The sequence below is a fragment of the Naegleria lovaniensis genome (assembly GCF_003324165.1).
Source record: "Naegleria lovaniensis strain ATCC 30569 chromosome Unknown tig020, whole genome shotgun sequence".
NCBI classification, from domain to species: domain Eukaryota; phylum Heterolobosea; class Eutetramitea; order Acrasida; family Naegleriidae; genus Naegleria; species Naegleria lovaniensis.
This window is the reverse complement of record NW_025407842.1, coordinates 231,235-254,662: the sequence shown is the minus strand read 5'-3', so window position 1 is coordinate 254,662 and position 23,428 is coordinate 231,235. Positions and strand designations below refer to the sequence as shown.

Below are 23,428 nucleotides of genomic sequence, written 5' to 3'. Positions count from 1 at the left end.
CTTCACATCATAACAAAATCCTTTTTTACTTTAAAATTGATTAAAATTTGATTTAAAAAAATGTACACACCACCGGAATCACCTGGTTGGTACAATACACCTTCGGATGACGAAGTTAGCTTGCAACCATCATCATCAGGTGTTTTGCTAGAAAATACATCAACAACGAGTAGTGCATCTCATCACCACAATGATTGGTTTGAATATTTGGTTCATCCAAAAAAGTTGGATCAACATGTAGGTAATATTGGAGATGAATAATAATCACGATTCGATTCTAAATAATATTAATATTTATTATCAACGACGGCATTGATCCGATTATTATTTGTTTGGTTAATTTTCATAGTTGGACGATCTTCTCCAAAATCCATCATTACAACCTTCAGCCATGGAATTGGCCTTATCCTTTATGGAACAATGTACAGCTCCAGCCAACGCACGAACACAACAACTCAGCGATCGAACCAAACGATATCTTTCTGTTGTAACAAAAATAGTATTTAAATCCCAGTTTACGCTAGAACAGATCGAACATAATTTTCCAGTTGCCTTTCAAAAACATATCATTGTCGGAATTTTGTTGAGAAAACGAAAAACTTTTGGAGTAGATGGCATTATTCACAAACCTAAAGAATCGGATGCAACAGCACAGTCTGAACATTCAACAACTTCTGTAGAAAATACCACTGTATCGTATATCGAAATTATTTATCATAGATGGATTGTGAGAGCCATCTCCAATAGAACACCTCTGTGGTTCATTAAGAATCCTTCTCTTGAAGGAACAGACTCACAAGATCTCATCCAATTGGGCGAAAGCTCAGTCGCAGAACTTCGAAAATTTGTGGAAACAATTGAAAAAGATCCACAGATTTTAAACAATTTTATTGATAAGCCACCGAATGTGGATGGCGGAGAGTTAGAACAACAAATAATCTTTGATATTGCTAATTACTATTTTTTTAGAGAGGATTTTGACAACTCTTTCAGTTACTTAAAAAGTCTTTATCCTAAATTCCAAAGCAACTTGAACGACTCTAGTGTGGTAGAGAATAGAGAAAAAACAGATTCGTTGAAAGATAATTGTGTGACTTTAATCATCGCATGCCAGTCTATTCTTTCGTCAAAATATCCTCCTGAAGCCTTATTATTTCCTGAGCACAAAAAAACACTCTTCTTTAGAGATGTAGATGACACGGTAAAAAAGTTAAATAGTATGATTGATCAAGATACTGAACTGAGTGACAAATTAATAACTCTATTGATTGAAGATATTATAGACAGTCAGCTAAGTAGAGAATATCGGGTAAATCTGTGTTACAAATTAATTGAGAAGGAGACCTTGTTTAAAAAGATTCTAGCCTTAAACATCATTCAGGATATGATCAAAATAATTCAGGGCCATTCTCTTTCAACAATCCATCAAGAACTTGAGACGGCAATTCTTGAAGCCATGACCCCTCATCATGTAAAAGTATATCCAGCTATTGCAGAAGAAAATCATAACGATACTGAGCTTGGATCTGTTCAAACGCATCTGGATCGATACGTACTGAAACACAAATTTGTTACCAGCCAACCCATTATACCAGTATACATTATTATATTTTTGAAGGAGCTCGAGAAAGAAGCTAAGAAAAGAACTAAGGACATCACTGACATGCAAGACGAAGATTCTGACAATAAGGATGGAATATTATATTGGAACAATGAATTCAGCTCTATCATTACAGAGTTCGTTTGCAGACTCGCTAATTATTTGAATCATCCAATTGTCTATGCCACTTTACTTTCTGAGGGCTTGCAATACTTGGAGTTTAAAAACAAAAGCATGATGGATGGTAACATCATTGAGATGTACAATAAGAGAATGCTAGAAAGTGTGGAAGGGAGCTATCATTTGAATTATTTTGATGGTTCTGCTGACTCTCTTCGAAAACAAGAATCCAATTATAATCTACTTCCAGAAAATGTTCAATCAATATTGTGTAACGCATGTATAGAAAAGAAACGAGAAATTGATATGTATTTTGAACAGTTGAAAACAACAGTCACAAAGAAAAGGCCTTATGACAATGCTATTCAAACCCATCACTTGTTATTCTCTGACGATGACTCCATTTCTGGGAAAGAGTCCACTGATTCTCTCAAACGATTGAAAATTGATGCTAGCGATTATTTATCGCTTCGTGCAAGAAACTTTATGTATAGATCAAGCTATGGCTGTTTGTTTGCTTTACAAAAGATTACAAACTTGTTTGATGCAGCCAACACCATTGACAAATTCAAAGGAGCACAAGGTCAGAAAAGAATATTATTTGATCATGTAATTATTTCTCTCTCTAAAAAGCATCCACAACTCACAATGCCAGAAGAATATCCAGCGCCAAGGATAGAAAGCAAACAAATTGATCGGCCTTCCCCTGTCATTGTCAACATGGAAGAATTCAGTATGCTGAGCGAATTGTGCAATTGGAATCATTCGTTTAACTCGAACACGTCCTCCAGCTCAGAACAACACGCGCAACTGCAACACGATGGAGCTAGTTCATCAAAACAAGTTTCCAACAAGGTCGATGTTCCTCCAGTGAATTTGCCATTCCTTGGCGATCTTTTCAAGTGCTTGGTGAATTTAGAGGATTGGGCGTTCATTAGAGATTTTTTCAAAACCATGCAAACCAAATATGAAGCTAATTCTGAACCATCCGAAGAAAATACTCACATTATGTTTTGTAGATTTGCCCTTCTTGTGGAGTCACTTGCCTATCACATGCATTCCCCAAGAAATGGAGCTCCCAAGAAAGTGTTCAAAGATCTCAAGGATGACATTTACAAATTTGTACATAATTTAATTTATTTACCAGGGGATGGATATGGCTCGAGCAGCGCCGAGAATGACCCTCAACTAATTGAAGATGAAAATCGTTTGAGATGGGACGACTTTCATTTGTTAGCTACAACTCAAAACTTGAAATTCCTTATGGATTTATCAGTAATGCTTGCATTCGTGTTGGCTTCTGTGAGATCAAATATTGCCAATACACGATCGAATTCTCCTCCAAGCAATCTCAGAGGAATTCCTACTCAACCAATCTCTCCACCAACTCCTGTATTTATGGGTCATTACAAACATTTAGCCAAGTTAATCATGCCTGAATATTTTTGCGGGACAACTAAGAAGCATTGGCTTGTAGGAAATGAAAAATTTGTCGATGAGACTCTTTTGGTCATGCTACAACACATTTTAGAACGAGTGCTGAGCTTACAGGAACAAATTCATCGTAAGCCAATAAGCACTTTTTATTTATTTAAGTGTTCTCTTGCTGACATTTATTTTGAGAAGGGAAAGTATAAGAGAGCTCTTGAACTTTATTTGGAATGTGGAGAAAGCAATTTTCCTCACTTTTATAGACCCAATAATGAAGAGGTTGTGGATCGAATGGTTCGGTGTCTGGTTGAACTTGGAGAATATACAGCTGCTGCAGTGCTACATCAATTCATTCACAGCACCTATGACAACGAGATGGACACTCAAACCCAACGAACACATGTCATCTCTGATAGTTCTAGCTTTTCAACATCAAGTATGAGAGTTGGCTACACAAAGGAAATTATTGACAATTTATTTGAAGCCAACGGTCTTAATGAGCGCTGGCTGTTATTCTTTTACGATTTGTCCTATTTGGAAATGGTTGTGCACGTTGCTCATCAAAAAGGAGAATTTAACAAAGAAGATCTCATGATACAACACATTCAAAGAAGTGAAATGAATTCGAACAACAAGACAGAACACCGTAAGGAATACATTCAACAAATGAAGGAAACATTTTTAAGAAAGTTGTACCTTCACATTACAACGAGCGTGTTGAAAAGCACTCAATGATTTACTGCTGCATGACAATTAAAAATTTTTCCCTATTCACTGAGGACAATTATACAATTTCTACGCATCTACGGATTCCATGGTTCCTTACTCCTCAATATTAATAATATTGTAAATTGAATGCACAAACAAACTTCAATCACAGTAAAAAATGTTGAAATCAGGGCTTGGAAAATTTTTAACGGCACAAACCAAGTGTTTATTCGGCGCTTTGAAGACTGCATCTTTCGTCAACCTCGGAATGCCGAATAGAAGCAATCATCTCTATTTGCAACATTCTCCACTACTGCTACGATATGGAATTCAAAATTATTCAAGCTGTTGTCATGGAAACAAGAAGAATGAAAATCGTGTAAAACCAAGTCTTGAAAATTCCGATCAAAAGATGACAACTACTATTAATACAACAACAGAAACAGCACCAAACACCTCTGTATCACAAAATTTTGTAAATATTGAATCTGCCAATACTCCAACTGTTTCATCATCTATTCCTTCATCATCGTCCCCAACAACGACACTCTCTCCTTGGACAAGTAAATTTTGGCAATGCAAACATTCATGGAAACGAGCCTCGTTCAATACATTGAATTGTTTGATTGGATGTTCCATTGGCGATTTCGGAATGTTATGGTTTCTAACCAGCCAATATCCAACCTTATCGATGGCTGCCATTATGCCCATCTGCATGGCTTCAGGAATTGCCACAAGCTTAGCCCTAGAAACTACCATTCTGAAATGGAAGGAAAACTTTTCTTCTGTTTTTGAGGCATTCAAAGTAGCATGCAAGATGAGTTTCTTCAGTATGGCAATTATGGAGCTCTCTGAAAATGTTGTAGATTATGCCATGATGACTTATTGGGGGTTGATTAGTAACGATGGAACTGGGTGTACATCCATGTTGCAAATTCATGAGCCTGCATTTTGGATTTCATTAGCGGCATCACTTTCCATGGGTTATCTAGTTCCGTTGCCCTATAATTATTATCAATTGAAGAAGCATGGTAAGAGTTGTCATTAACCATGGTTGTTGTTGCAACAGGTAGATTTGTGAAATGGCGAAGAGAATACGACATCAATTAAATTGGGTCTGATTTTGATGATTTTCTATTTAAAGAAGCAAAATTGGAAAAGGAAACAAATTTCGATTTGTGGTCCTGTGTTGAACATTCATCGAACTGATATTTCTCCTGTGGTAACAGATTCGTTCTACTCATGGTGGCGGTTGGCACTACAGAAAATGACCAGTGTTACTGAGGTATAAGTGTTTCGATGAATTGCACCAAAGTTTGTGAATGACAATAGTTGACTGGAGTAATCAACTGCACCCGCTGTACATAAAAAATTGCTTTATTTGAACACCATTCCGCTCGATCTGATACGAGCGAGCACATACCCAACACGTTTTCAAAAGAAAGACTCAGAGCTTTTAATGGCAGCTATCGGCGTTCAGCATTATTCTCCATCATTAAGGAAAAACGATTGGTACCAACCTACACAAGCGAAAGGAATCTCCAACACGGAATTTTATGAATTTTATATCTCCATTGATTGCCCTCTCAGCAGTTAATTATTGATAGGGATTGTAGTAGCTAACAACAGACACCATGAAACCATTAAGTTGTTGTTAGTGGAGTGCAAACTCAACGATATCTAAACACCTCATCTGAATTGTAGACCATAGTTGCTTGAAAAACTTTATTGTTCCCTTATTGAAGCTTCACGAAGGTGGGAAAAACGCGATTTCCCCAATTCGGGAAAAAACTCCAATGTAGAATTGAGGAGGACGCTTTCTACTCGCCAGAAAAAAACTTCCGAGTGGCTTGAACTACAACAACACCAACAGCAATTCGAGCGAGCCTTTTCACTACTCCTTGTGTGTGCTCTATTTATTGAGTGAGTCATTTCTTCTTTGAAACAGCTCTCGAGGAGGAACCAATCGGATCAACAACAAATACCTGGAAAAAACTTTGAAGGTTCGCCAAGAGTTTTAGAAAAGAATCTCATCATCCGTTTTCCTCGTTTCATTGGTTCTTGCTCGTTCAAATCTGCAGCGCTGGAACTCTAGTACATAGCATCATCGGAAAGCTTCTTTCATCCACCACACAAACTCAATATCATCAATAATTACATCGTTACCTAGTGAAATGGTCATGACTATTTCAAATCCTCATAATAGAAGAAGAAACGCTATGAAATCTCAGCAAACCCCTCGTTTAAAGCAAGAGAGTTGTAACGAAGATCAACATTCGAGTGATGATGATGGACTAGTCGTCTTGTACTCTCGAAGACAACCATCACCTACAACTGCCTCCGTCACTCACCATCATTCCACAAAGGAGAATTCACTAAATTCTCCTCATTATGTGACACCAACATTCAAAGTTGACGACCCAACAATGACGGTGATACTTCACAAAATGATCGCCAATGAAAAGAGAATGGCGAGGACATTGGGTATCAAATCAGCTTCGGAATTTTGCTTTGGCACAAGAGGTCATAACCCGCAACACACCAAGATTAATTCAATATCTTCCATAGCACAACACCATTATCGAACATTTCCTCTTCATTCACATCCTTCTTCTAGGTCACTCTCCCAAGGTGTGAAAGGATTCATGGAATTTCCTCGTTCTTCACATGCACCTCAGCAAAGATCCCTCAGCGGTATCTACGGAAGAATTGTGAAAAAGTGTCCTGTTCTTGATTCTCATCTTTCAAAAATTGCAGAACCAATTCATACCTCAAACCCAAGTAATTCTCCTACTACAACTACTAGTACTACCACCACAAGTCCCACAACTTCCACAACTCATTCCTCACCACGATTATCCACCACAACTTCTTCAACCCTTCCAACGAATACCGCATCTTCTCCAACAACTACCCCTAATACTTTCACAGCTGCACCAAGTAGAACTGGCCAATCATCCGTTGACAATAACTGTACGAATCAGTACCAACAAACTCCAACCACTCGTCTCTCCTCTTCACAAAGATGCTCTTTCGACTCTAAAATTAACATGCTTTTTTCTTCCATAGATGAAGACATTAATGAAGAGCAAGAATCGTCATCCTTTAAGCAGCCTTACTCGAAACCAGTCACATCGATCATCTTTGAAGAAATTGACACTGATTCGAATCCAAAGAAACGAAAACAAGATTGCGATGAAACCGCACCCACAAATCCCAGTTTACCACCCTTCTCCACCAATCAACCCAAATTCAAGAAACAAAAATCCATTGATGAAATTACCGCTGAAAATATGTATGAAAGTTTGTTGAATCAATGTCGAAAGAATTACATACCTCAATTAGAGTCCATGAATGCTCTTGCATCCGAGGTGATTGAGTCTCCTAATGAACAAGAAGAACCATCGTGTGAAGTGGTACCCATTCTCTCTCGTCATCAACTCGATCGTGTTGTCGGCGAGAAATTATGTGCCATTGCAGGACCCATGACTCCACAAGATAAGTCCATTATTAAGTTTATTGAAAGCAATCCAATCAATGATTTTTTATTGGAATTGTTGGAAAATAAAAAGTTTAATGGGTTTTAACTCCATCAGTGATTATGACTACTGTTAAATAATTTTCTAGTCATGCGACAAATGGCTACGCACGATATTTCAAAGAAGAGTGGTATCAGATACGAATGGAGTTGTGTTTCAATGGTTTCTTTATTCCTCAACCCAGTGCAATTCATTTCTGAACAATTCTTTTTGGATCATGAACAAGTTGTTTCTTTAAAGAAAAAAATGCAAAATCAAGTCAAGGAGATTTTTGAACGACATTATGGAATTGAATTGGGCCAAAATGATTTGGAAATCATTAATGAATCTAGGAATTTTATTTATCGTGTTTGCAATCTGGATGTTACTGATATAAGCGAGAGCTCGGTCATTGTGAAAATTGTCAATTCCGATCAGGAAAATCCATTGGGAAATGTAGAATACAATGCCTATGATTGGCTTTCTTCCGAGGATGATACTTTTAACATTCCAAAATGTTTTTTAAAGGGAATGCTTTCAAAAGATTGTTACTATTATTTAATATTGGAAGATATAAAAGGAAGGACGTTATTGGAATTGATGGATGAATTGGTAAAGGATGAAATATTTTGTTGTCAAGCCATGTCGCAAATTGTTAATTTCATAAAGAAATGTTCCTTAAAGAGTGTGAAAGATCGAAGATTTGGTCCTCTGGATCATGACATGAGAGGAAGATATCAAAATTATCAAGAATTTATTTCCTCTTGTTTACAAGAACAGAATCGATTGTTAAATGGATGTCCAACACATAATTCTCAAGACATTTATGTAAACAAAAGAACGGAATTACTTCTACCTTATTTGGAAGATCTCACCAATTTTTTTATGAAAAATCCTCTCCTGAATGAAACTAATCCTCACCTAGTACCAATAGATTTTAATCCAGCAAATTTCATTTGGTGCCAAGAGAGCTCTTTATTGGTCGTGATTGATTTGGAAGTTTTTGTTGGAGCAGATGAAATGTTTGCATTGGGATGTGTGATGGCTAATTGGTACCACATGCCAGCATTTAAGGTTTTTGAAAAATGTTGGGGAGAAATAACGGATTTAAAACGAGCTTGTGCATTTGCTTTGCTGAGGTGTTTAAATATCATGATTCATTTGGCTATCAATACAAATTTGAATTTGACAGATGTGACACCTTTTGGGAATACCACACCATTCATCCAATTGATGGAAATATTTCGAGGAAAACTTAAAGACTTGTAAATTGTCAAGATTGTCTTTGAGAGCTTGACAAGAAATAAGACAATACGGAGTTTTTTTCTTTAGTTGTTTTCAGTATCAAAAGACGTAACCAATAACATGATCATTTGAAGATTTGTCTTTTACTATTACACACAACATGTCACAAGGAACACAAAATAATACACACACATCTAATTTCTTGAAAAATCAAAATCGTCAAAGTTTTGATTCTCTTCCTTATCAATCACCTCTGCAAATGAATCCACTGCTCTCTCCGATGTAAACTCTTCATCAAAGTACTTGATATCATCGCCATCTTTGAGTTGAGGTCTGAAAGGAGGTTCCAATTTTCTCTCATACAATTGATCCCAATCAATATTCGAAAAGAATGGATGTGACTTGATTTCGAGTGCATCGGTTGGACCTCCTCCCAAACGTTTAAATTCTTCTCTCTCTAATAATCCTCTCAATAAGGATTGAGCATCTGCAGGTATAAAATTAGGGAACTTGAGAGGTGCCTTCAAAATCAATTCATACATTTCATTAATATTTTCAGAGTAGAATGGAGGCAATCCAACCATCATTTCATAGAGTAAAATACCCAAACTCCACCAATCCACTGCTTTGGCATGTCCTTGTCCTTTCAAAATTTCAGGAGCCAAATATTCAGGAGTTCCACAAAATGTATACGTTGGTGTTGCATTGGTAATGTTTGTTTTGGCTAAACCAAAATCTGTCAAAACGACATAACCATCAGCATCTAGAACTACATTTTCAGGTTTTAAATCTCTATAAATAATATCATTCTTGTGTAAATGTTCAATGGCAAGAACAATTTGTGCAGCATAGAATTTGGCACGTTCCACATCGAATTTGGTTTCTTCTTTCAAGTGGAAGAATAATTCACCTCCAGGAAGGAATTGAAGTACCAAATAGAGTTTTTCATCAGTTTGGAACGCATGAAAGAGTTTCACAATGAATGGATGATTAATTTCTTGAAGAATTTGCTTTTCAGCTTTTCTGTTGTTCATGATGATGCGAATGTAAGATACATTGTTGGATGATCCATTGGAATTCCAACATGAATGGAAGCACATTGTTGATAACGCATTGGAAAATACAGGAATTGTGTGCACAACAACATGACACATATGTCCATAAAAAAAAATTCACATTTTAAATGTTCACAGTTCACCATTTCAAAAAAAAAATGTTAACAAAAAAGGTTCCAAAATGACATGTACAAACACCTACGTATGAGAAACCATATTCTCTTTCACAATCATATCCTTACGCAACACCTTCATGGCATACACTTCATTCGTATTCTTTCTCTTCACTTTCATGACCTTACCAAAAGATCCTCGTCCCACCACAGCAATCAAATCAAAATCATCCAAACTTGCCTTCTTGACTGAACTCGAGCTCATGATCACTTTCGAAGTGGCACTTTCATTTTTCAATTCATTTTTCGCTTGTTCGAGACCTTTTCGATCGTTTTTGGGTTTGTATTCAATGGCTCGTTGCAATTCATCGAACCATTTTTTGAAATCTAATTCGGATTCACACACAAGTTCATAAACTCGTGATAAATTAGGACCTGACAGTTTGAGACCGAGAGATTTTGAAGAATCTTTTTCGACTTTGGCATTGGTAAGGACAATGACTCCTGTTGGACGTTTGTCAGTGTTTTTCTTGTAATAATAAAGATGCTTGCCACGGAGTTCGAACCATCGACGACGATGAGCGAGCGTGTTAAATCCACCACGTTTTCTCATGTAACCAGCAAAATCTGGTTGTTCAAAGGACTTGTATATATTTTTAGAGAATGAAGTGACAGATACAAGTCGATCGTTTTTCATAGATATGAAATATTATTGAAAGGACATGATGATGATCATATCATATTATTGAAAGGACATGATGAATGTGCACAAGGATCATCGGAGTTCGAAGGAGTTCAAACAACAACATTCATGATGATGACATTTTCAATTTGTGCAAAATTCTTGTGTTATACTGCTATTGAAAAAGACAAACTTACTTCCATCATTTTTGAATGAATGGATGAAAACTTGTGTGAATAAATTATGGGCTTGTTGAAGAGGAGAGAGCGACTTGGGAGAATTTATCCACCGCCACAACCGAAAGTGCGTGAGAAAAAGTGGGCTTTGACTTTGGGGTGAAATGACACGAGATTTCAATTTTTTTTTGCGCTGTCAAACAAGTTGACAAGAGACTTTGGCACCCGTTTCGATAATTGTGTTTTTCATTGTTCCTTGTAGCGTGAGGGTGTGTCAACGCGGTGATTCAAGAACAACAACAACTCAGTAACAAACAAGAACGAATCCTTTTGAGCGTCTCAGACCATTGTAATGATAGGGCGGCTAGGTTTTCCTTTTTTGTAATTTTTACAAAGCATCGTAATAAACATTTTCAACTTACAAACGTGTTATGAGAAATACTCTTTTTAAGGATTTCAAAGTTTTGGGTTAATTAAAAAAAATACAAACCTTGTTCCGATCGGGTTTCATCACACGAAAACGTTTCTTCTTCTTCTTCCAACAAGATGGACACATCTAGTACTCCAATCAAATCGGAAGCACAAGCAAAAATTGAGGGGAATCCATTGGCATCGTCATCCCATCCTGCTGAGCAATTGCCGAAAACTTCCTTGAATAATGTAAGCATAATTTAGCACTGAATCATTACCTTGTACAATTTTGTTATTCTGAACGATATTTCATGGGACATGATAAAGGATCAAGGCTTTTCCATATTGGAGGGTCTCGCTTTGGTGGTGGTTGAATCAACCGTCGGTCATAACAGAATCTTTTTCTTCACCTCTTAAACAAGAAGCAGCCACCTCCTCCGAGAATCATTCAGAACCTTCTCTCCTCCTTCCAACACCAACAACAAGAAACGAAAGTCTAAGGGAAGTTCATCATGTCGCAAAAAAAAGGCGAAAGAGAATCCAGGACCTGTGGTCTTATCCGAGAGGCAAAACAAGTGTTATGCAGTCCTGATGTATTGTATGAAATATTCTCTTATCTTGTATTTTCTGATGTGGTTCATCGAATTATTTTGGTGAATAAGACTTGGAAAAGCATTGTTGCCAATTTAAACAAACTCTGGGAAGACTATATTCTTTTCCAATGGCCGGATGCGAAACTCACAATGGATATGCGACGAACGTCCTCACTTGAAACCTTTAAAAACTATTATACAAACAATTGTTATGAGTGTTTCAAGACGCTCAAAAAAGCGTCAAGCTTCTCTACGCTTCGTTCTAGAACTGGATGTGTAATCAAAGTATGCGATGACTGTGCATTCTCAGGTCCCTATAGTGAAAGAAAATTGTATACAAAAACACGAATGTATGAATTGCTCAAGTTGAATGACAAAGATATTGCAAACCTCCCCTACAAAGAAGGATACAGTAACGCATATAGAAAAACAACAACTAATCTCTGTCTCAAAAACTGCTATCACAAAGCATTGTCGAAGTACTTTACCAAAGGAGGTATAGAAGCCAATAACGAGCGTTTAAAGGCAATTGCAGAAAAGAGAAGACAGAATCTTGAAAATGCTAAAAAGGAGAGAAAAGCAGAACTCATAAAAGCACTTGAGGAGGAAGGACTTGAATTGAGAGCAGATAGCAGATTATGCGAAGCATATATTAACGGAACCTGTCACCAAAGCTTGGAACAAGTGGTTGACACTATGAAGGAGATGAGATTTTACCATGAAACAATCTCGAGTTATGTTCAAAGTGAATTTGAAGCAATGAACAATTGGTTCGACAACGAAGACATGGACGATCGCTGGTTGAGAAGAGAAATGCGATCAGTCAATAGAGCAGAAATTGCTTATCCAGCCGCATTGAAAAGTTGGGTCCATGACATGAAAGGAAAAGGTGAAACACTGGAAACACTACTCGAAACTGCTCCATCCACTCTTCACGCTGACATTGAGAAGGCCTACTCCAAGAAGTGAGCAATAATTAAAACTAATCAAGTATTGTAAAGTAATAAAGGGATTTTCTTCAGTGAATAGTTTTGTAAAAAATGTTAAACACAGCCATTGCTCTTGACCTCGGATCATCACTGACACGAATTGGATTCGCAGGAGAGGACTCACCGAGTCATGTCATTCCATCTCTGGTGGGCCTACCTCGCCAACATCAGTCAGCCATGCATGATCTGAACAGCCGTTGTCGGTACATTGGTCAAGAAGCCTTGCAAAAAGGAGTTTGTAAAATCATTCATCCAATCCAACACGGAATAATCCACAATCATGATCATATCGAAAGTATTATTGATTATTCACTTTCTCAGCTCTTCACGAAAGAACACGAGAGATATAGTTACTATGAGCATCCAATTATTGTTTCATGTCATCCCCATGATCCCAATCAACAAAAAGAACTCTTAACGCAAATACTTTTCGAAGTATTTAATTTTCCTCAAATATTTATTACGAGTAGTGGATTTTTAACCTTGACATCGCATGGAAAGCTGTCATCAGTGGTACTTGAATGTGGAGACGGAGTGACAAGTGTCATGCCGTTCGTGAATGGCTATTGTGTCATGAATGCTGTTTCTCGTGTGAATTTTGCAGGATCTAATTTAACTGAATATTTGAAATTATTGTTAAAATTGAGAGGATTTTATTTTGAAACAAGTAATGAACTAGAAACCATTGTAAAGGTAAATTTACATTGTCATAACACGAACACACCTGTGAATTTTGAAATTTGTAAACATCATGATTATTACTTGTTATTACATTGATAATTCACATGAACTATTGAACATGATATTAATGAAAGGATGTGAAAGAAAAATTATGTTATGTAGCATTGGATTTTAATGAGGATTCTATACATCATGTCAAACCTCAGAACTTGAAAAATCCTATGAACTGCCAGATGGCCAACATTGACCTTAAATTCGAACGATTTCAATGCATGGAAGCTCTTTTTCAACCTACAGAGCTCATTGGAAAAGAAACTCAAGGAATTCATGAATTGCTTTACAATTCCATTCTCAAATGTGATTTGGGAATTCGAAAAGAATTATTTTCCAACATTGTCGTGAGTGGAGGCAGTACCATGAGTGCGGGATTTGTGGCACGACTGTCAAAAGAGATGAATTCATTGTTGACAAACTCTTCACAAGTAAGAAGCTCAATTGTTGCACCTCAAAGTCGAATGAATTCTGTTTGGAAAGGAGCAAGTATTTTGGGAAGTTTAGAAATGATGAATGATTTGTATCTTTTTCGAGAGGAATATTGGAAATGGGACCAAGTGTGGTGTTGCGAAAGTGTTTAATTTGATCGAGCTAGTATTTCATTACTATTGCTGTGTGAAATATTATGAAAAGTATAAAAACAGCAAATTTTCATGACAACTTGTGAATATATTCGTCATCTTTTGGCATTCAATATTCTTGGACCAAGTTCATCATCCTCATCATAAAAATTTGGCCGCAATCCAATTGTTCATGATTCAACAGAGCTCAGCTTCGTGTTGATCATCCCATAATCACAGAACATCATCGCAACGATTGAGAATGAACAATAATAATTATTATGGCTATAATCAGCAGGGGAGTGCTGGTACAACTACTCCAAATACCAACAATTATTTATTAACCAATAATAACATGAACTTTCAACCTCCGATCATCCCTTCTTCCTCCAATACGATGATGATGATGAATTCAAGTAGTGGAAGTTTAAAACCAATAGATATTCCCTATCCACCTCCACTATCATCCGAACGATATAGTTGGGAATTATTAGGTGGTATTTCTGGAAATCAATACTATGACAAGTCTTTAAAATCACAACAACAATATGCAAGCCTTGTACCATCGATGAGTAATGGTTCCTCCACTACTGAAAAAGTAGTGGTCATGAATTCTGGCAGTGTAGCAGGTGAAAGTATCAATAATAATAACAGCAACAACAACCTTTGGGGCACACAGGCCAATTCTTCTCCAACTATGAACATGTTGAACAATAATCCAATGATGCCGAATAATAATATGAATAATGGAGGAATGGGTATGAGCTACATGACTAATTCACCATCGTCCTCATCTCCTCCGTACGTGATGGGAGGAGGAGGCTCTTCTGCATCACCACTTGGATATCCGAGTAATAATAACAATAATATGGGTGGTCTCAATAATAGCATGATGAATTCATCATTTACCAATGGGACACCAAATTCAGCATTTCCACAAGTTCCGCAACAACTCGGAAACTCAAATGTTCCTCTTACGAATAACATGGCCAGTGTTGTGAATAGCCCATCATCATTTTCTACACCATCCATGCCTCAGTCATGAATCAGCAACAACCATCCATGCAATCCAAGGTACCACCTCCATTTTCCAGCAATAATTTTATGACTCAGAGTGGAATGATGGGTCAACAAATACCTCCTCCATATTCTCAAGTTCCAACATATCCATCACAATTTGCACAGCCACAACAAATACCACAACAAGTGACATCTACTCTTCCACAACTTCAACAACCAAAATTCTTTTATGAAAAAGGAGAAATAGATATTGCCAATGATTCGAATTTAATTGTGAAAAAATCAGCAGAATCTTACTCGAGTGTGTTCATGAATGCTCGGCTTGTAGAAACTCCATCAACGATTTATGCATGGAAAATCAAAGTTGTGACACTGGATTCATGGATTGGTGTTGGTGTCACAAGCGACAGTGTTGTACAAGGCAGAAAACATGCATTCTCTCCTTATGATGAGCACGGTAGCCACTTGTTGTCAGGAAATGGATATATTTGGAGCGAATTCATTGAAGGATCTAACAAATACAAGCATGTACAAGGCTCCAGTTTTGAGTCAGGAGACATTTTGATATTTGAGCTGAATTGTGACAAAAAAGAGCTCTCAATTTACAATAACAAGAATGTCAAGAAAGCAAGATTGACAGATGTCAAGTTTCCTGTGTATCCATCTGTCATGATGCACGGAAAAGAATCGGTTGAATTTTTGGGATTTATTGAGAGAAATCAAATGCCTTCTGCAAACACTTCACCCAATTCTCAATTTTTTGAAGAATTTTTGTATCTGAATTATCATATTAATGAGCCTGAGCCAAAGCGTTTTGTTAAAAAGACAGAGGCTTCTTATACAACCATATTCGCCAACACTCCATTGGGAGATGAAAAACATTATGGAATATTCAGATGGAAGGTGCACATTCATACCATCAACTCCTGGGTTGGAGTTGGCGTAACAGGAGAAAGCATTGTGAAAGATCGTTTCCATGAATTTTCTCCATTTGATAATCATGGAAGTTATTTACTATCACAGAATGGTTATGCTTGGAATTTATTTATTGAAGGATCCACAAAATATAAATCGATTGGATCCAAATTCTACACTGGAGATGTGTTGACATTTGAACTAAATTGTTTCACAAAGGAATTGAGTATTTTCAAAGAAGATGTGAAAATGACCACTTTTTCTGATTTACAATTGCCAGTTTATCCATCAGTGGTGTTGCATGGTTTAGAAGAGGTAGAATTTTCGAATTTTGAGCTAGCAAGTCTAACAAACAAACCAACATCTTATGACAATGCTGTGTATTATAGAGCTCCAAAGTATCTCGTACAACCAAACGTTTTTGATGTTTCGAACTCAAATATTTTGAGGAAAGCAGTTGTAGGCTCTTACTCGACCGTATTTGTGAATCTATTAATTGGTCAGCATCAAAAACTTTTCAGATGGAAAATCAAAGTAATTTCAATCAACTCATGGCTTGGTGTTGGTGTTACAGGCTCTGGAATTGTCGATCAACACAAGTTCACGCTCTCACCTTATGACCAACATGAAAGCTATTTACTGTCACATAATGGATATGTATGGGATCAATACATGGAAGGTACCAACAAATACAAACAAGTGGAAGGATCTAGTTTTGCTGTTGGAGATACCATTATTGTGGAATTGAATGGTGTCACAAAAGAAATTTCATTCTACAAGAACAACATTACGAAAAAACTAGCCACATTGACAAATGTAAAATTTCCTGTTTATCCAGCAATTATGTGCCACGGAACAGAATCTGTTGAATACTCGGATTTTTCAGAGAACAGTACATTGGTGAGAAGCCCTTTCAAAGCTCCAGAATTTGTATATGAGGCATCACACATTCAAATCGTAGATAATAAGATTAAGAAAACCTCTGCCTCCACTTATACTACTGTATTTGTAAACACTCCATTAGGTACTACTTACAACAGTGGTATTATCAAATGGAAAGTTAAAATTATCTCCCTCAATTCATGGATTGGATTGGGAGTCACCATGAGAGATGTTGCAGATGATCGCAAGTTCAGTTTATCCCCCTATGATTCTCATGGAAGTTATTTGTTATCAGGAAACGGATATATTTGGAATCAGTTCATGGAAGGAACCAACAAGTATGAACAATTGCAAGGAGCATCTTTTACCAATGGTGACACCATTGTGATTGCATTGGATTGTGACGCTCAAGAGCTTACTTTTTACAAGTCAGGAAAAAACATTGCCAGTTTCTCAAATGTAAAAATTCCAGTATTTCCATCCTTCAAACTTCACGGAACCGAACAATTGGAATTCTCTTGGAGTGAGTGAATTGTCGACGCATCACATCTTCAAACAAATGTTTATGAATAATAAATTTACAAGAAATAAAAAGTGTTTTGTAATTTTTCACTCTCCTGAGTACTTGTTTTGCTTCTCATTTCTGCAGCTTTCTTTGCATACATCAAACAAGCAGGCAATCGAATTTGGTTCTCAAAGTTGAAGTACAAGAAGGTCTGATTATTGGTAATGGTCGCAAGTGATTTGTTGTCATACCCAATGGAATTGTAAAGTATCATGTAATTGACAGGTTTTTCCGACACGGTGGTCAAATAAAATTCATACACAAAATTTTCTCTCTGAAGTTCGTCTACAAGCAGCGATGAAGGTAGTTTTCCGTGTGTTGAAAATCTCGCTGGAGTATCCTTATTCACCAAAATGACACAAAGCTGCGGAAAGAGTTGCTTCCATTCTTCAAGAGTTGTCTCTGATATATTTTGAACACCCATGACATACATGATCATGTGTTCAATTGGGTCCTTTCTCAAATCCATAACATCTCGAAGAGACTGAAAGAGATGCATCTGCAACTCATTTCTTTCACATTTGAACGTTTGGGAACTAAATCCAGTCAATTCCTTATTATTACTCATCATGACAGCCCCGGTACGAGATTTTCCCATTCCTTCCACACAAATACCACACACAGTGAGTGAGGCAAAGTCATATCTCAATGTCCAAGGTACCACATTGGATTTGCATAACACTTGATTCTCTATGGCCTTCTTCTTCTTTTGGATATTCTGGTCCAATACCAAACATTGAGAGGTAATACCCTTTTCGATCAAGATGGATTTGAGTGAATTGTAGACAGTAGCGTCCTTTGTGGGAGGTAATACAGAAATCCATTTGTGGTTCTTATAGCGGTCACTGTTTTTTCTCGCCAAGTTTGAAATGTCATCGAGACGTTCATATTTCAATTCTTTGTAATTTCCAACAAAAATACTTTGAAGTGTTTTACAGGCTTCCTTATTGGGTATCATGAACACGTATTCGAAAGGTTGGTTTCGAATTGTTTGATAACTCTTTTCTTTCAATGGAATGTCCAGAGGTTCACCTGTCACTTGTAACGGTGTGTCTTCGATGGTAATACCTGCTTGATCTCTCAAAAATTTACCTGCTTCTTTGCGAATGGAAAGCTCATTCACAATCGTTGAGATGGTTTGTTGTTTTTGTTTACGATCAAAGAGTCCTAAAAACTTGGAAATGTCTTCTCTCTTTTTGGCACCTGTTAAGAAACATAATTGAGGAATTAAATAATTGACTTCTTTCTTTTGATTGGCAAACTTGAAAGTGTTTTGACCATGGGTTGTTTGAGGTCAATGTCTTCATGCCTCACTTGATAACGTTCTACTACATGATCCAAAAAGGAAATGTCCACCGTTGCACCTGGAACTTTGGAATTCTTGTCTCGTTTTGGAAAGGTGGAATTCGGATTCTTTTGAAAATCAATATCTCTGATCACATAAGTCTTTCCCTTATATTGAACACTTCTTCCAATTAATTCTGAAAGTATGACCTCGACATGTTTACCAGTCCGTTTCATGTCCAAAATGCATTCCCATAAATTTTCTCTTGCAACCACTTTTTGTTTAAACGACAAGGACAAGTAAATACCTGCTGCTCGATTGTTAACACCCTTCAAAGCATTCATTGCAAAATTAAATCCTTTGTAAATATCATAATCTCTGACATCGGATCGACGTTCAGGAGTGTTAAAACACAATGTTGGACCAAATGGAATCATTCCCATTTTGAACTGAGCTGCAAATTTAACCAAAAGAGATAAGATTTGTGAGAGTGCAGTCATGTTCTGAGAGGAATCAATCTTGGTCATGGTCACTTCATATTCATCTTCATAGAATTCCAAAGTTTGTCGATTCTTTTTTCGAATTCTCAATAATTCACTCTTCATGGAAACATCTTGTTCCAATAAAGGAATATTAGAAACAATGGTTGTTCCGGAAAGGAATGGCAATAGAGATCCTTTTTGTGTCTTTCCTTTCACCATTTGTCGAAACAGAGTGTTCAGTCGATATGGATTTCTTTCCAAACAATCATTGACATTTTGAATACCTTCACGTTCTTGCAATGATTTGTTTTTCACATACAATTGATACATGATCAGAGAACCATTCGACGAGGAAGAATTATTCTTTGCAAGCTGTTGTTGAATTCCATAAAAATTAGATGTCAAAATTTTACGTTCATTTTGTTTCACTGTTGAGAAGAGGAAGAAGAGGCACTTGATTTCTGACTTTTTTGAAATCGTTCATAATCTTCATGATGGGAACGTCTTGAATCTCGAGTATTGTTGAATTCATTGAAACGTTTTTGACCTCTTCCTTGATCTCTTCCACTACTTGTTGTAGAGGATCCTTCTGAGTACGATCTTCGAGAATCCTCATACCTTGGTTGACCATGTGCTTGTTGATAATACTGTCGATTGTCATGACGATATCCAGAACTACCGCTAGCAGAAGAAGAAGCTTGAGAAGCGGATGCAGATGATCGATTTGAAGAGAAATCATTGTCATATCCATAGGAGTGAGAGATGTGTATCCTCTCGGATCAGGTCGAGAAGAGGATGGATAGGAAGAATCACATTGTACACGACGATCATCTTCTCTCGATCTCACATTTGGATGATATTGTTGATGATGAGCTCGAAACGAGGATGATCCTTGTGGTTGTTGTTGATGGAACGGAGAGGAAGATGGACGATCGTATCGAGGATGTCTTTCATCGTAGGAGGGTCTTACACTCTCTGATCTTTGTTGTGGATCGTTTGTTGGATCATGGTTGTCAATGGGGCACTTGAATGAGAGGAAGCTGACGTTTCTGGTAGAGAATGGCTTGAGGAAGGATTGGACTGAGAAGAACCTTCATTGGTGGATGGCTTGCGCTTGGGAATTCTGAACCCTCCCATGGAGAGAGGAGGTTGTTGCTGGACATGGATTTGTTTTTTTTTGTTGAATTTCTGGAATTACAAAAGTCTTGAATCGAATTCTTTGCCAGTCGTTCCAAAAAAAATTTGCGCTCACAAGAATTTTTTGCAAAGGATTTGATTGTTGTAGTTGTTTGTTTCGAGAAAGAGTCGAATGAAGGACGTCAAATAACTGTTCACATTATTCATCCTAAGTGGCTTTTATATACCTATCACCTACTGTGAAACAGTGCCACCTTTCGATGACATTGTTCACAAATCTTAATTCTCCTCATTGCAATCGATGTGAACCTTCATAACAATCATGATGATCACCAGAGAATTCAATGACATCAACCATTTTTATCCTCATTCTCCTTGACAACTCCGAGAAACAAGAAAAAAATGTTCCCAACGTCTTTATCCTTCCGAATGCGTAAAAGGCCGAACCAAAAGGTGCTGACCTGTGGTTTATTGTTGTTCATCATGATGCTCTTCATTGCATGTGGTCTAATATCGGGCGCGCACTCATCGTTTTCCAACAACAACAAGGATGATGGCGATATCATACCCGAAAAGTTTTTCAAGCATTTACAAGGACCACCCGATGAGTTTAAGAATTTTGTGTTGCCCTCTACATCACGAGCAGCGATTACATCGGATAGTTATTTGATGGATATTGAGTTTACGAGTAGTAGTAGTAGCGCTGAAGAAACCTCTACAAGAACAAATACAAAACGGCTTACTTGGCGACAATATATTCCTGTTGATACTATTGACAATGTTACGCTATCTATTGTTAGTAAATATCCAAAAAAGATGAATCTTAAAGTATTGAACATTGAAGACCTCGTAGTGAATGAAAATACCAATAGCGACACTGAAAATGAGCAAAGAGCTGAAAGTATTTTGCAATCTCTTCAAAACAAGAATTCGGTTTACAATTCATGGATTGGATTTGTGTCAGGTAAAAATAGCATCCCAACAAAGACCTTTGTATTCAACAACAGAAAACAAGTGAAAGCTGGAGATTGGCTTGTTGAAGTGTCCATTGAACATGCTGCTGTTGAGGAAATTAGACAAACTGATCCTGATTTTGCTGACAAACTTTTGAAAGGAGAAGCACAAGCATTCCTTTTGGCTTACTGCACCAGTCCTATTTCTGTTCATTCTCAGCTAAATTCCTATCGATTATCTGTTGGAGAGAAAATTGGTTTCACCACACGTGTGATCAAGAAAGAAGACGCCTTGTTGAGGGCAAAGAATTTTGACATGGTCCCCAGAGCCCTTCCAAAAGCCATGTTCACAAAAATTGAAGCAGAGATGGATGTTGAGGATCCTGACGGTAAAGAGTTTGTCGTTCCAATGCAAGACCAAGCTGATTTGTTGCTTGCCAGATCTGACTCACAAATTGCCAACATTGACGAGGTGGATGGAGTGTTTTCTGCACAGATTGAGGCAAAGGAACCTGGATTCTTCTCCTTCCGTGTGGTAGTTAAGGGAATTGTAGGTGAGACTCTTATGAAGACCAAGTATCAAAATGTTACTTCAAGCAAGATGGTTCGTTCTGTCAATCGTAACAATCAAAATCAATTAGCATTCATGAGAACCACTCAACATACAGTCTATGTCGTCGATGAACGTATGAAATTGTTGACCAGTGGCACAAGAGCTTCGTTTGCTCAACTCGATGAAATGTTAACAATTGACCTCCAAGCAAGTGTTGACCCAAATTATGTCGACAAGGTTTTCAATAAGAAATTTAAGGCTTACACTGAAGTGTGGGCTCATAGCGAAGATGATGAGTCTAAACTTGTGCCTGTGTGTTGGGTGATGGGAATGACAGTTGCCAAGCCATCCGAACAAGACAGCAAGGATATTGCCACTCTTCCGCTCCAAATGTCCATGACATGGCTATCAAAAGCCAATGCCAAACTTCCATTGGTGCTAAAGAATACATATATTAGAGACGTTGAAACATCAGCTCTCATTACACAAGTTTCAGAAATTTTGCAAGTTGAAACTCATCAACTCTTTGTTGATCCAATCAGCAAGGCTGTTAGAGCTAAAAGTACAGATCAAACCAAGGTTCATGCATTTGCCAGAAACCTCATTCAAACAAGCTTCAAATTCAATGGTGAAGTGACAGAAACAATGACAATGGGTAAGCGACCTGTTGAATTTATGAGAAATGAGAAGAGAGCCACCTCTGCATCTTCCCATAAGGTTCTTTTAGTTCATGGCTACTGCTCTTCTGGAGAAGTATTCCCATTGAATCATTTCCAAAATGCTGTTGAATTTTCTGATCCTGACCAAAGCCGATCTAATGACAAATTTGCTCAATTGATTTGGGATTTGGGTAAAGAATTTGAATCGTTTGCTATAGTGGCTCACAGTCAAGGAGGTCTGGCTGCTCTTCATTTACTTACCTTCTATTGGTCCAATGCTGATAAGGCTCCACCAGGCGTCAGATTAATTCAGAGCGTTGGATCTCCTTATCTTGGAACATCACTAGCTGGTAGTGTTGCGGAGCTAGGAAAGATTTTCAAAGTGGGATGTGGCAAGAATATGGATTTAACAGTTGAAGGTAAGTGGAAAGATACATAATTCTTGAAATTGTAATTATTTGAACGTTTCTATTGCATGATAATATCAAACAACGTTTTGTATGGCTTCAAAACAACCACAGGTGCTGTCAATTGGCTCAACAACATTCCTCCAGCAGCTCAAGAAAAGGTTTACTTTTACACAACTCAATACAAGGATTGGTCATGGTGCTCACTTGCAACTCAAAGCGTTCTGAACTGGCCTAATGATGGAACTACTGAGTATGAACGTACGGCTTTACCAAAGGGCAACAACCAGGGACATAAGAAGAAATATTGCCACACAACAGGTGAGTTTTCAAATTTCTAATTTTTTTATTACGATTATTTTAACTTTTCTTAGATATGAATTACCCACCTCAATGCAAAGATCCTGAAAGAAATGCCATCCTTAACAAGTATGCCAATGGTTTCTAAAATTTTTTTCTTACGTTCATTCAGTAATAAATTGAACAATTATTATTGGTTGAAATCACTAAATTTTCAACTGCTTCAAACGAATACTAGTATTTCAATAAGTTTGCGTACGCCTTGGTGGGTACCTCCAGAATTACGCGAGAATTGGGAGTAATTTAAAATTGACCAAAAAAAATACACAAAGAC

At 37.3% G+C, this 23,428-nt stretch overlaps 12 protein-coding genes across 12 annotated transcripts; 10 read left to right on the top strand and 2 right to left on the bottom strand.

Annotated features, from left to right (window-relative positions):
- Positions 1-60: 60 nt before the first annotated feature.
- On the top strand, positions 61-3,886 carry C9374_004184 (uncharacterized protein; the record flags this gene model as incomplete). The annotated part of the gene is made up of 2 exons (XM_044693795.1): positions 61-237; positions 350-3,886. The coding sequence occupies 2 exons, from the start codon at positions 61-63 to the stop codon at positions 3,884-3,886; spliced, it is 3,714 nt and encodes a 1,237-aa protein (XP_044549192.1).
- Positions 3,887-4,037: 151 nt separating this feature from the next.
- On the top strand, positions 4,038-4,907 carry C9374_004183 (uncharacterized protein; the record flags this gene model as incomplete). Its single annotated transcript, XM_044693794.1, has 1 exon — positions 4,038-4,907. One exon carries the CDS (start codon positions 4,038-4,040, stop codon positions 4,905-4,907), a length of 870 nt encoding a protein of 289 aa, XP_044549191.1.
- A 1,126-nt stretch (positions 4,908-6,033) lies between these two features.
- On the top strand, positions 6,034-7,446 carry C9374_004182 (uncharacterized protein; the record flags this gene model as incomplete). Its single annotated transcript, XM_044693793.1, has 1 exon — positions 6,034-7,446. One exon carries the CDS (start codon positions 6,034-6,036, stop codon positions 7,444-7,446), a length of 1,413 nt encoding a protein of 470 aa, XP_044549190.1.
- Positions 7,447-7,497: 51 nt separating this feature from the next.
- On the top strand, positions 7,498-8,646 carry C9374_004181 (uncharacterized protein; the record flags this gene model as incomplete). Its single annotated transcript, XM_044693792.1, has 1 exon — positions 7,498-8,646. One exon carries the CDS (start codon positions 7,498-7,500, stop codon positions 8,644-8,646), a length of 1,149 nt encoding a protein of 382 aa, XP_044549189.1.
- A 170-nt stretch (positions 8,647-8,816) lies between these two features.
- On the bottom strand, positions 8,817-10,678 carry C9374_004180 (uncharacterized protein; the record flags this gene model as incomplete). Its single annotated transcript, XM_044693791.1, has 3 exons — positions 8,817-9,645; positions 9,880-10,433; positions 10,670-10,678. The coding sequence occupies 3 exons, from the start codon at positions 10,676-10,678 to the stop codon at positions 8,817-8,819; spliced, it is 1,392 nt and encodes a 463-aa protein (XP_044549188.1).
- A 516-nt stretch (positions 10,679-11,194) lies between these two features.
- Positions 11,195-11,476, top strand: C9374_004179 (uncharacterized protein; the record flags this gene model as incomplete). The annotated part of the gene is made up of 2 exons (XM_044693789.1): positions 11,195-11,308; positions 11,387-11,476. The coding sequence occupies 2 exons, from the start codon at positions 11,195-11,197 to the stop codon at positions 11,474-11,476; spliced, it is 204 nt and encodes a 67-aa protein (XP_044549187.1).
- A 95-nt stretch (positions 11,477-11,571) lies between these two features.
- C9374_004178 (uncharacterized protein) lies at positions 11,572-12,621 on the top strand (the record flags this gene model as incomplete). The annotated part of the gene is made up of 1 exon (XM_044693788.1): positions 11,572-12,621. The coding sequence occupies one exon, from the start codon at positions 11,572-11,574 to the stop codon at positions 12,619-12,621; it is 1,050 nt and encodes a 349-aa protein (XP_044549186.1).
- Positions 12,622-12,692: 71 nt separating this feature from the next.
- C9374_004177 (uncharacterized protein) lies at positions 12,693-13,957 on the top strand (the record flags this gene model as incomplete). Its single annotated transcript, XM_044693787.1, has 2 exons — positions 12,693-13,334; positions 13,457-13,957. 2 exons carry the CDS (start codon positions 12,693-12,695, stop codon positions 13,955-13,957), a joined length of 1,143 nt encoding a protein of 380 aa, XP_044549185.1.
- Positions 13,958-14,198: 241 nt separating this feature from the next.
- On the top strand, positions 14,199-14,981 carry C9374_004176 (uncharacterized protein; the record flags this gene model as incomplete). The annotated part of the gene is made up of 1 exon (XM_044693786.1): positions 14,199-14,981. The coding sequence occupies one exon, from the start codon at positions 14,199-14,201 to the stop codon at positions 14,979-14,981; it is 783 nt and encodes a 260-aa protein (XP_044549184.1).
- Positions 14,982-14,998: 17 nt separating this feature from the next.
- C9374_004175 (uncharacterized protein) lies at positions 14,999-17,284 on the top strand (the record flags this gene model as incomplete). The annotated part of the gene is made up of 1 exon (XM_044693785.1): positions 14,999-17,284. The coding sequence occupies one exon, from the start codon at positions 14,999-15,001 to the stop codon at positions 17,282-17,284; it is 2,286 nt and encodes a 761-aa protein (XP_044549183.1).
- Positions 17,285-17,331: 47 nt separating this feature from the next.
- C9374_004174 (uncharacterized protein) lies at positions 17,332-20,222 on the bottom strand (the record flags this gene model as incomplete). The annotated part of the gene is made up of 4 exons (XM_044693784.1): positions 17,332-18,579; positions 18,633-19,550; positions 19,657-20,065; positions 20,131-20,222. The coding sequence occupies 4 exons, from the start codon at positions 20,220-20,222 to the stop codon at positions 17,332-17,334; spliced, it is 2,667 nt and encodes an 888-aa protein (XP_044549182.1).
- A 402-nt stretch (positions 20,223-20,624) lies between these two features.
- Positions 20,625-23,242, top strand: C9374_004173 (uncharacterized protein; the record flags this gene model as incomplete). Its single annotated transcript, XM_044693783.1, has 3 exons — positions 20,625-22,806; positions 22,909-23,115; positions 23,169-23,242. 3 exons carry the CDS (start codon positions 20,625-20,627, stop codon positions 23,240-23,242), a joined length of 2,463 nt encoding a protein of 820 aa, XP_044549181.1.
- Positions 23,243-23,428: the final 186 nt, after the last annotated feature.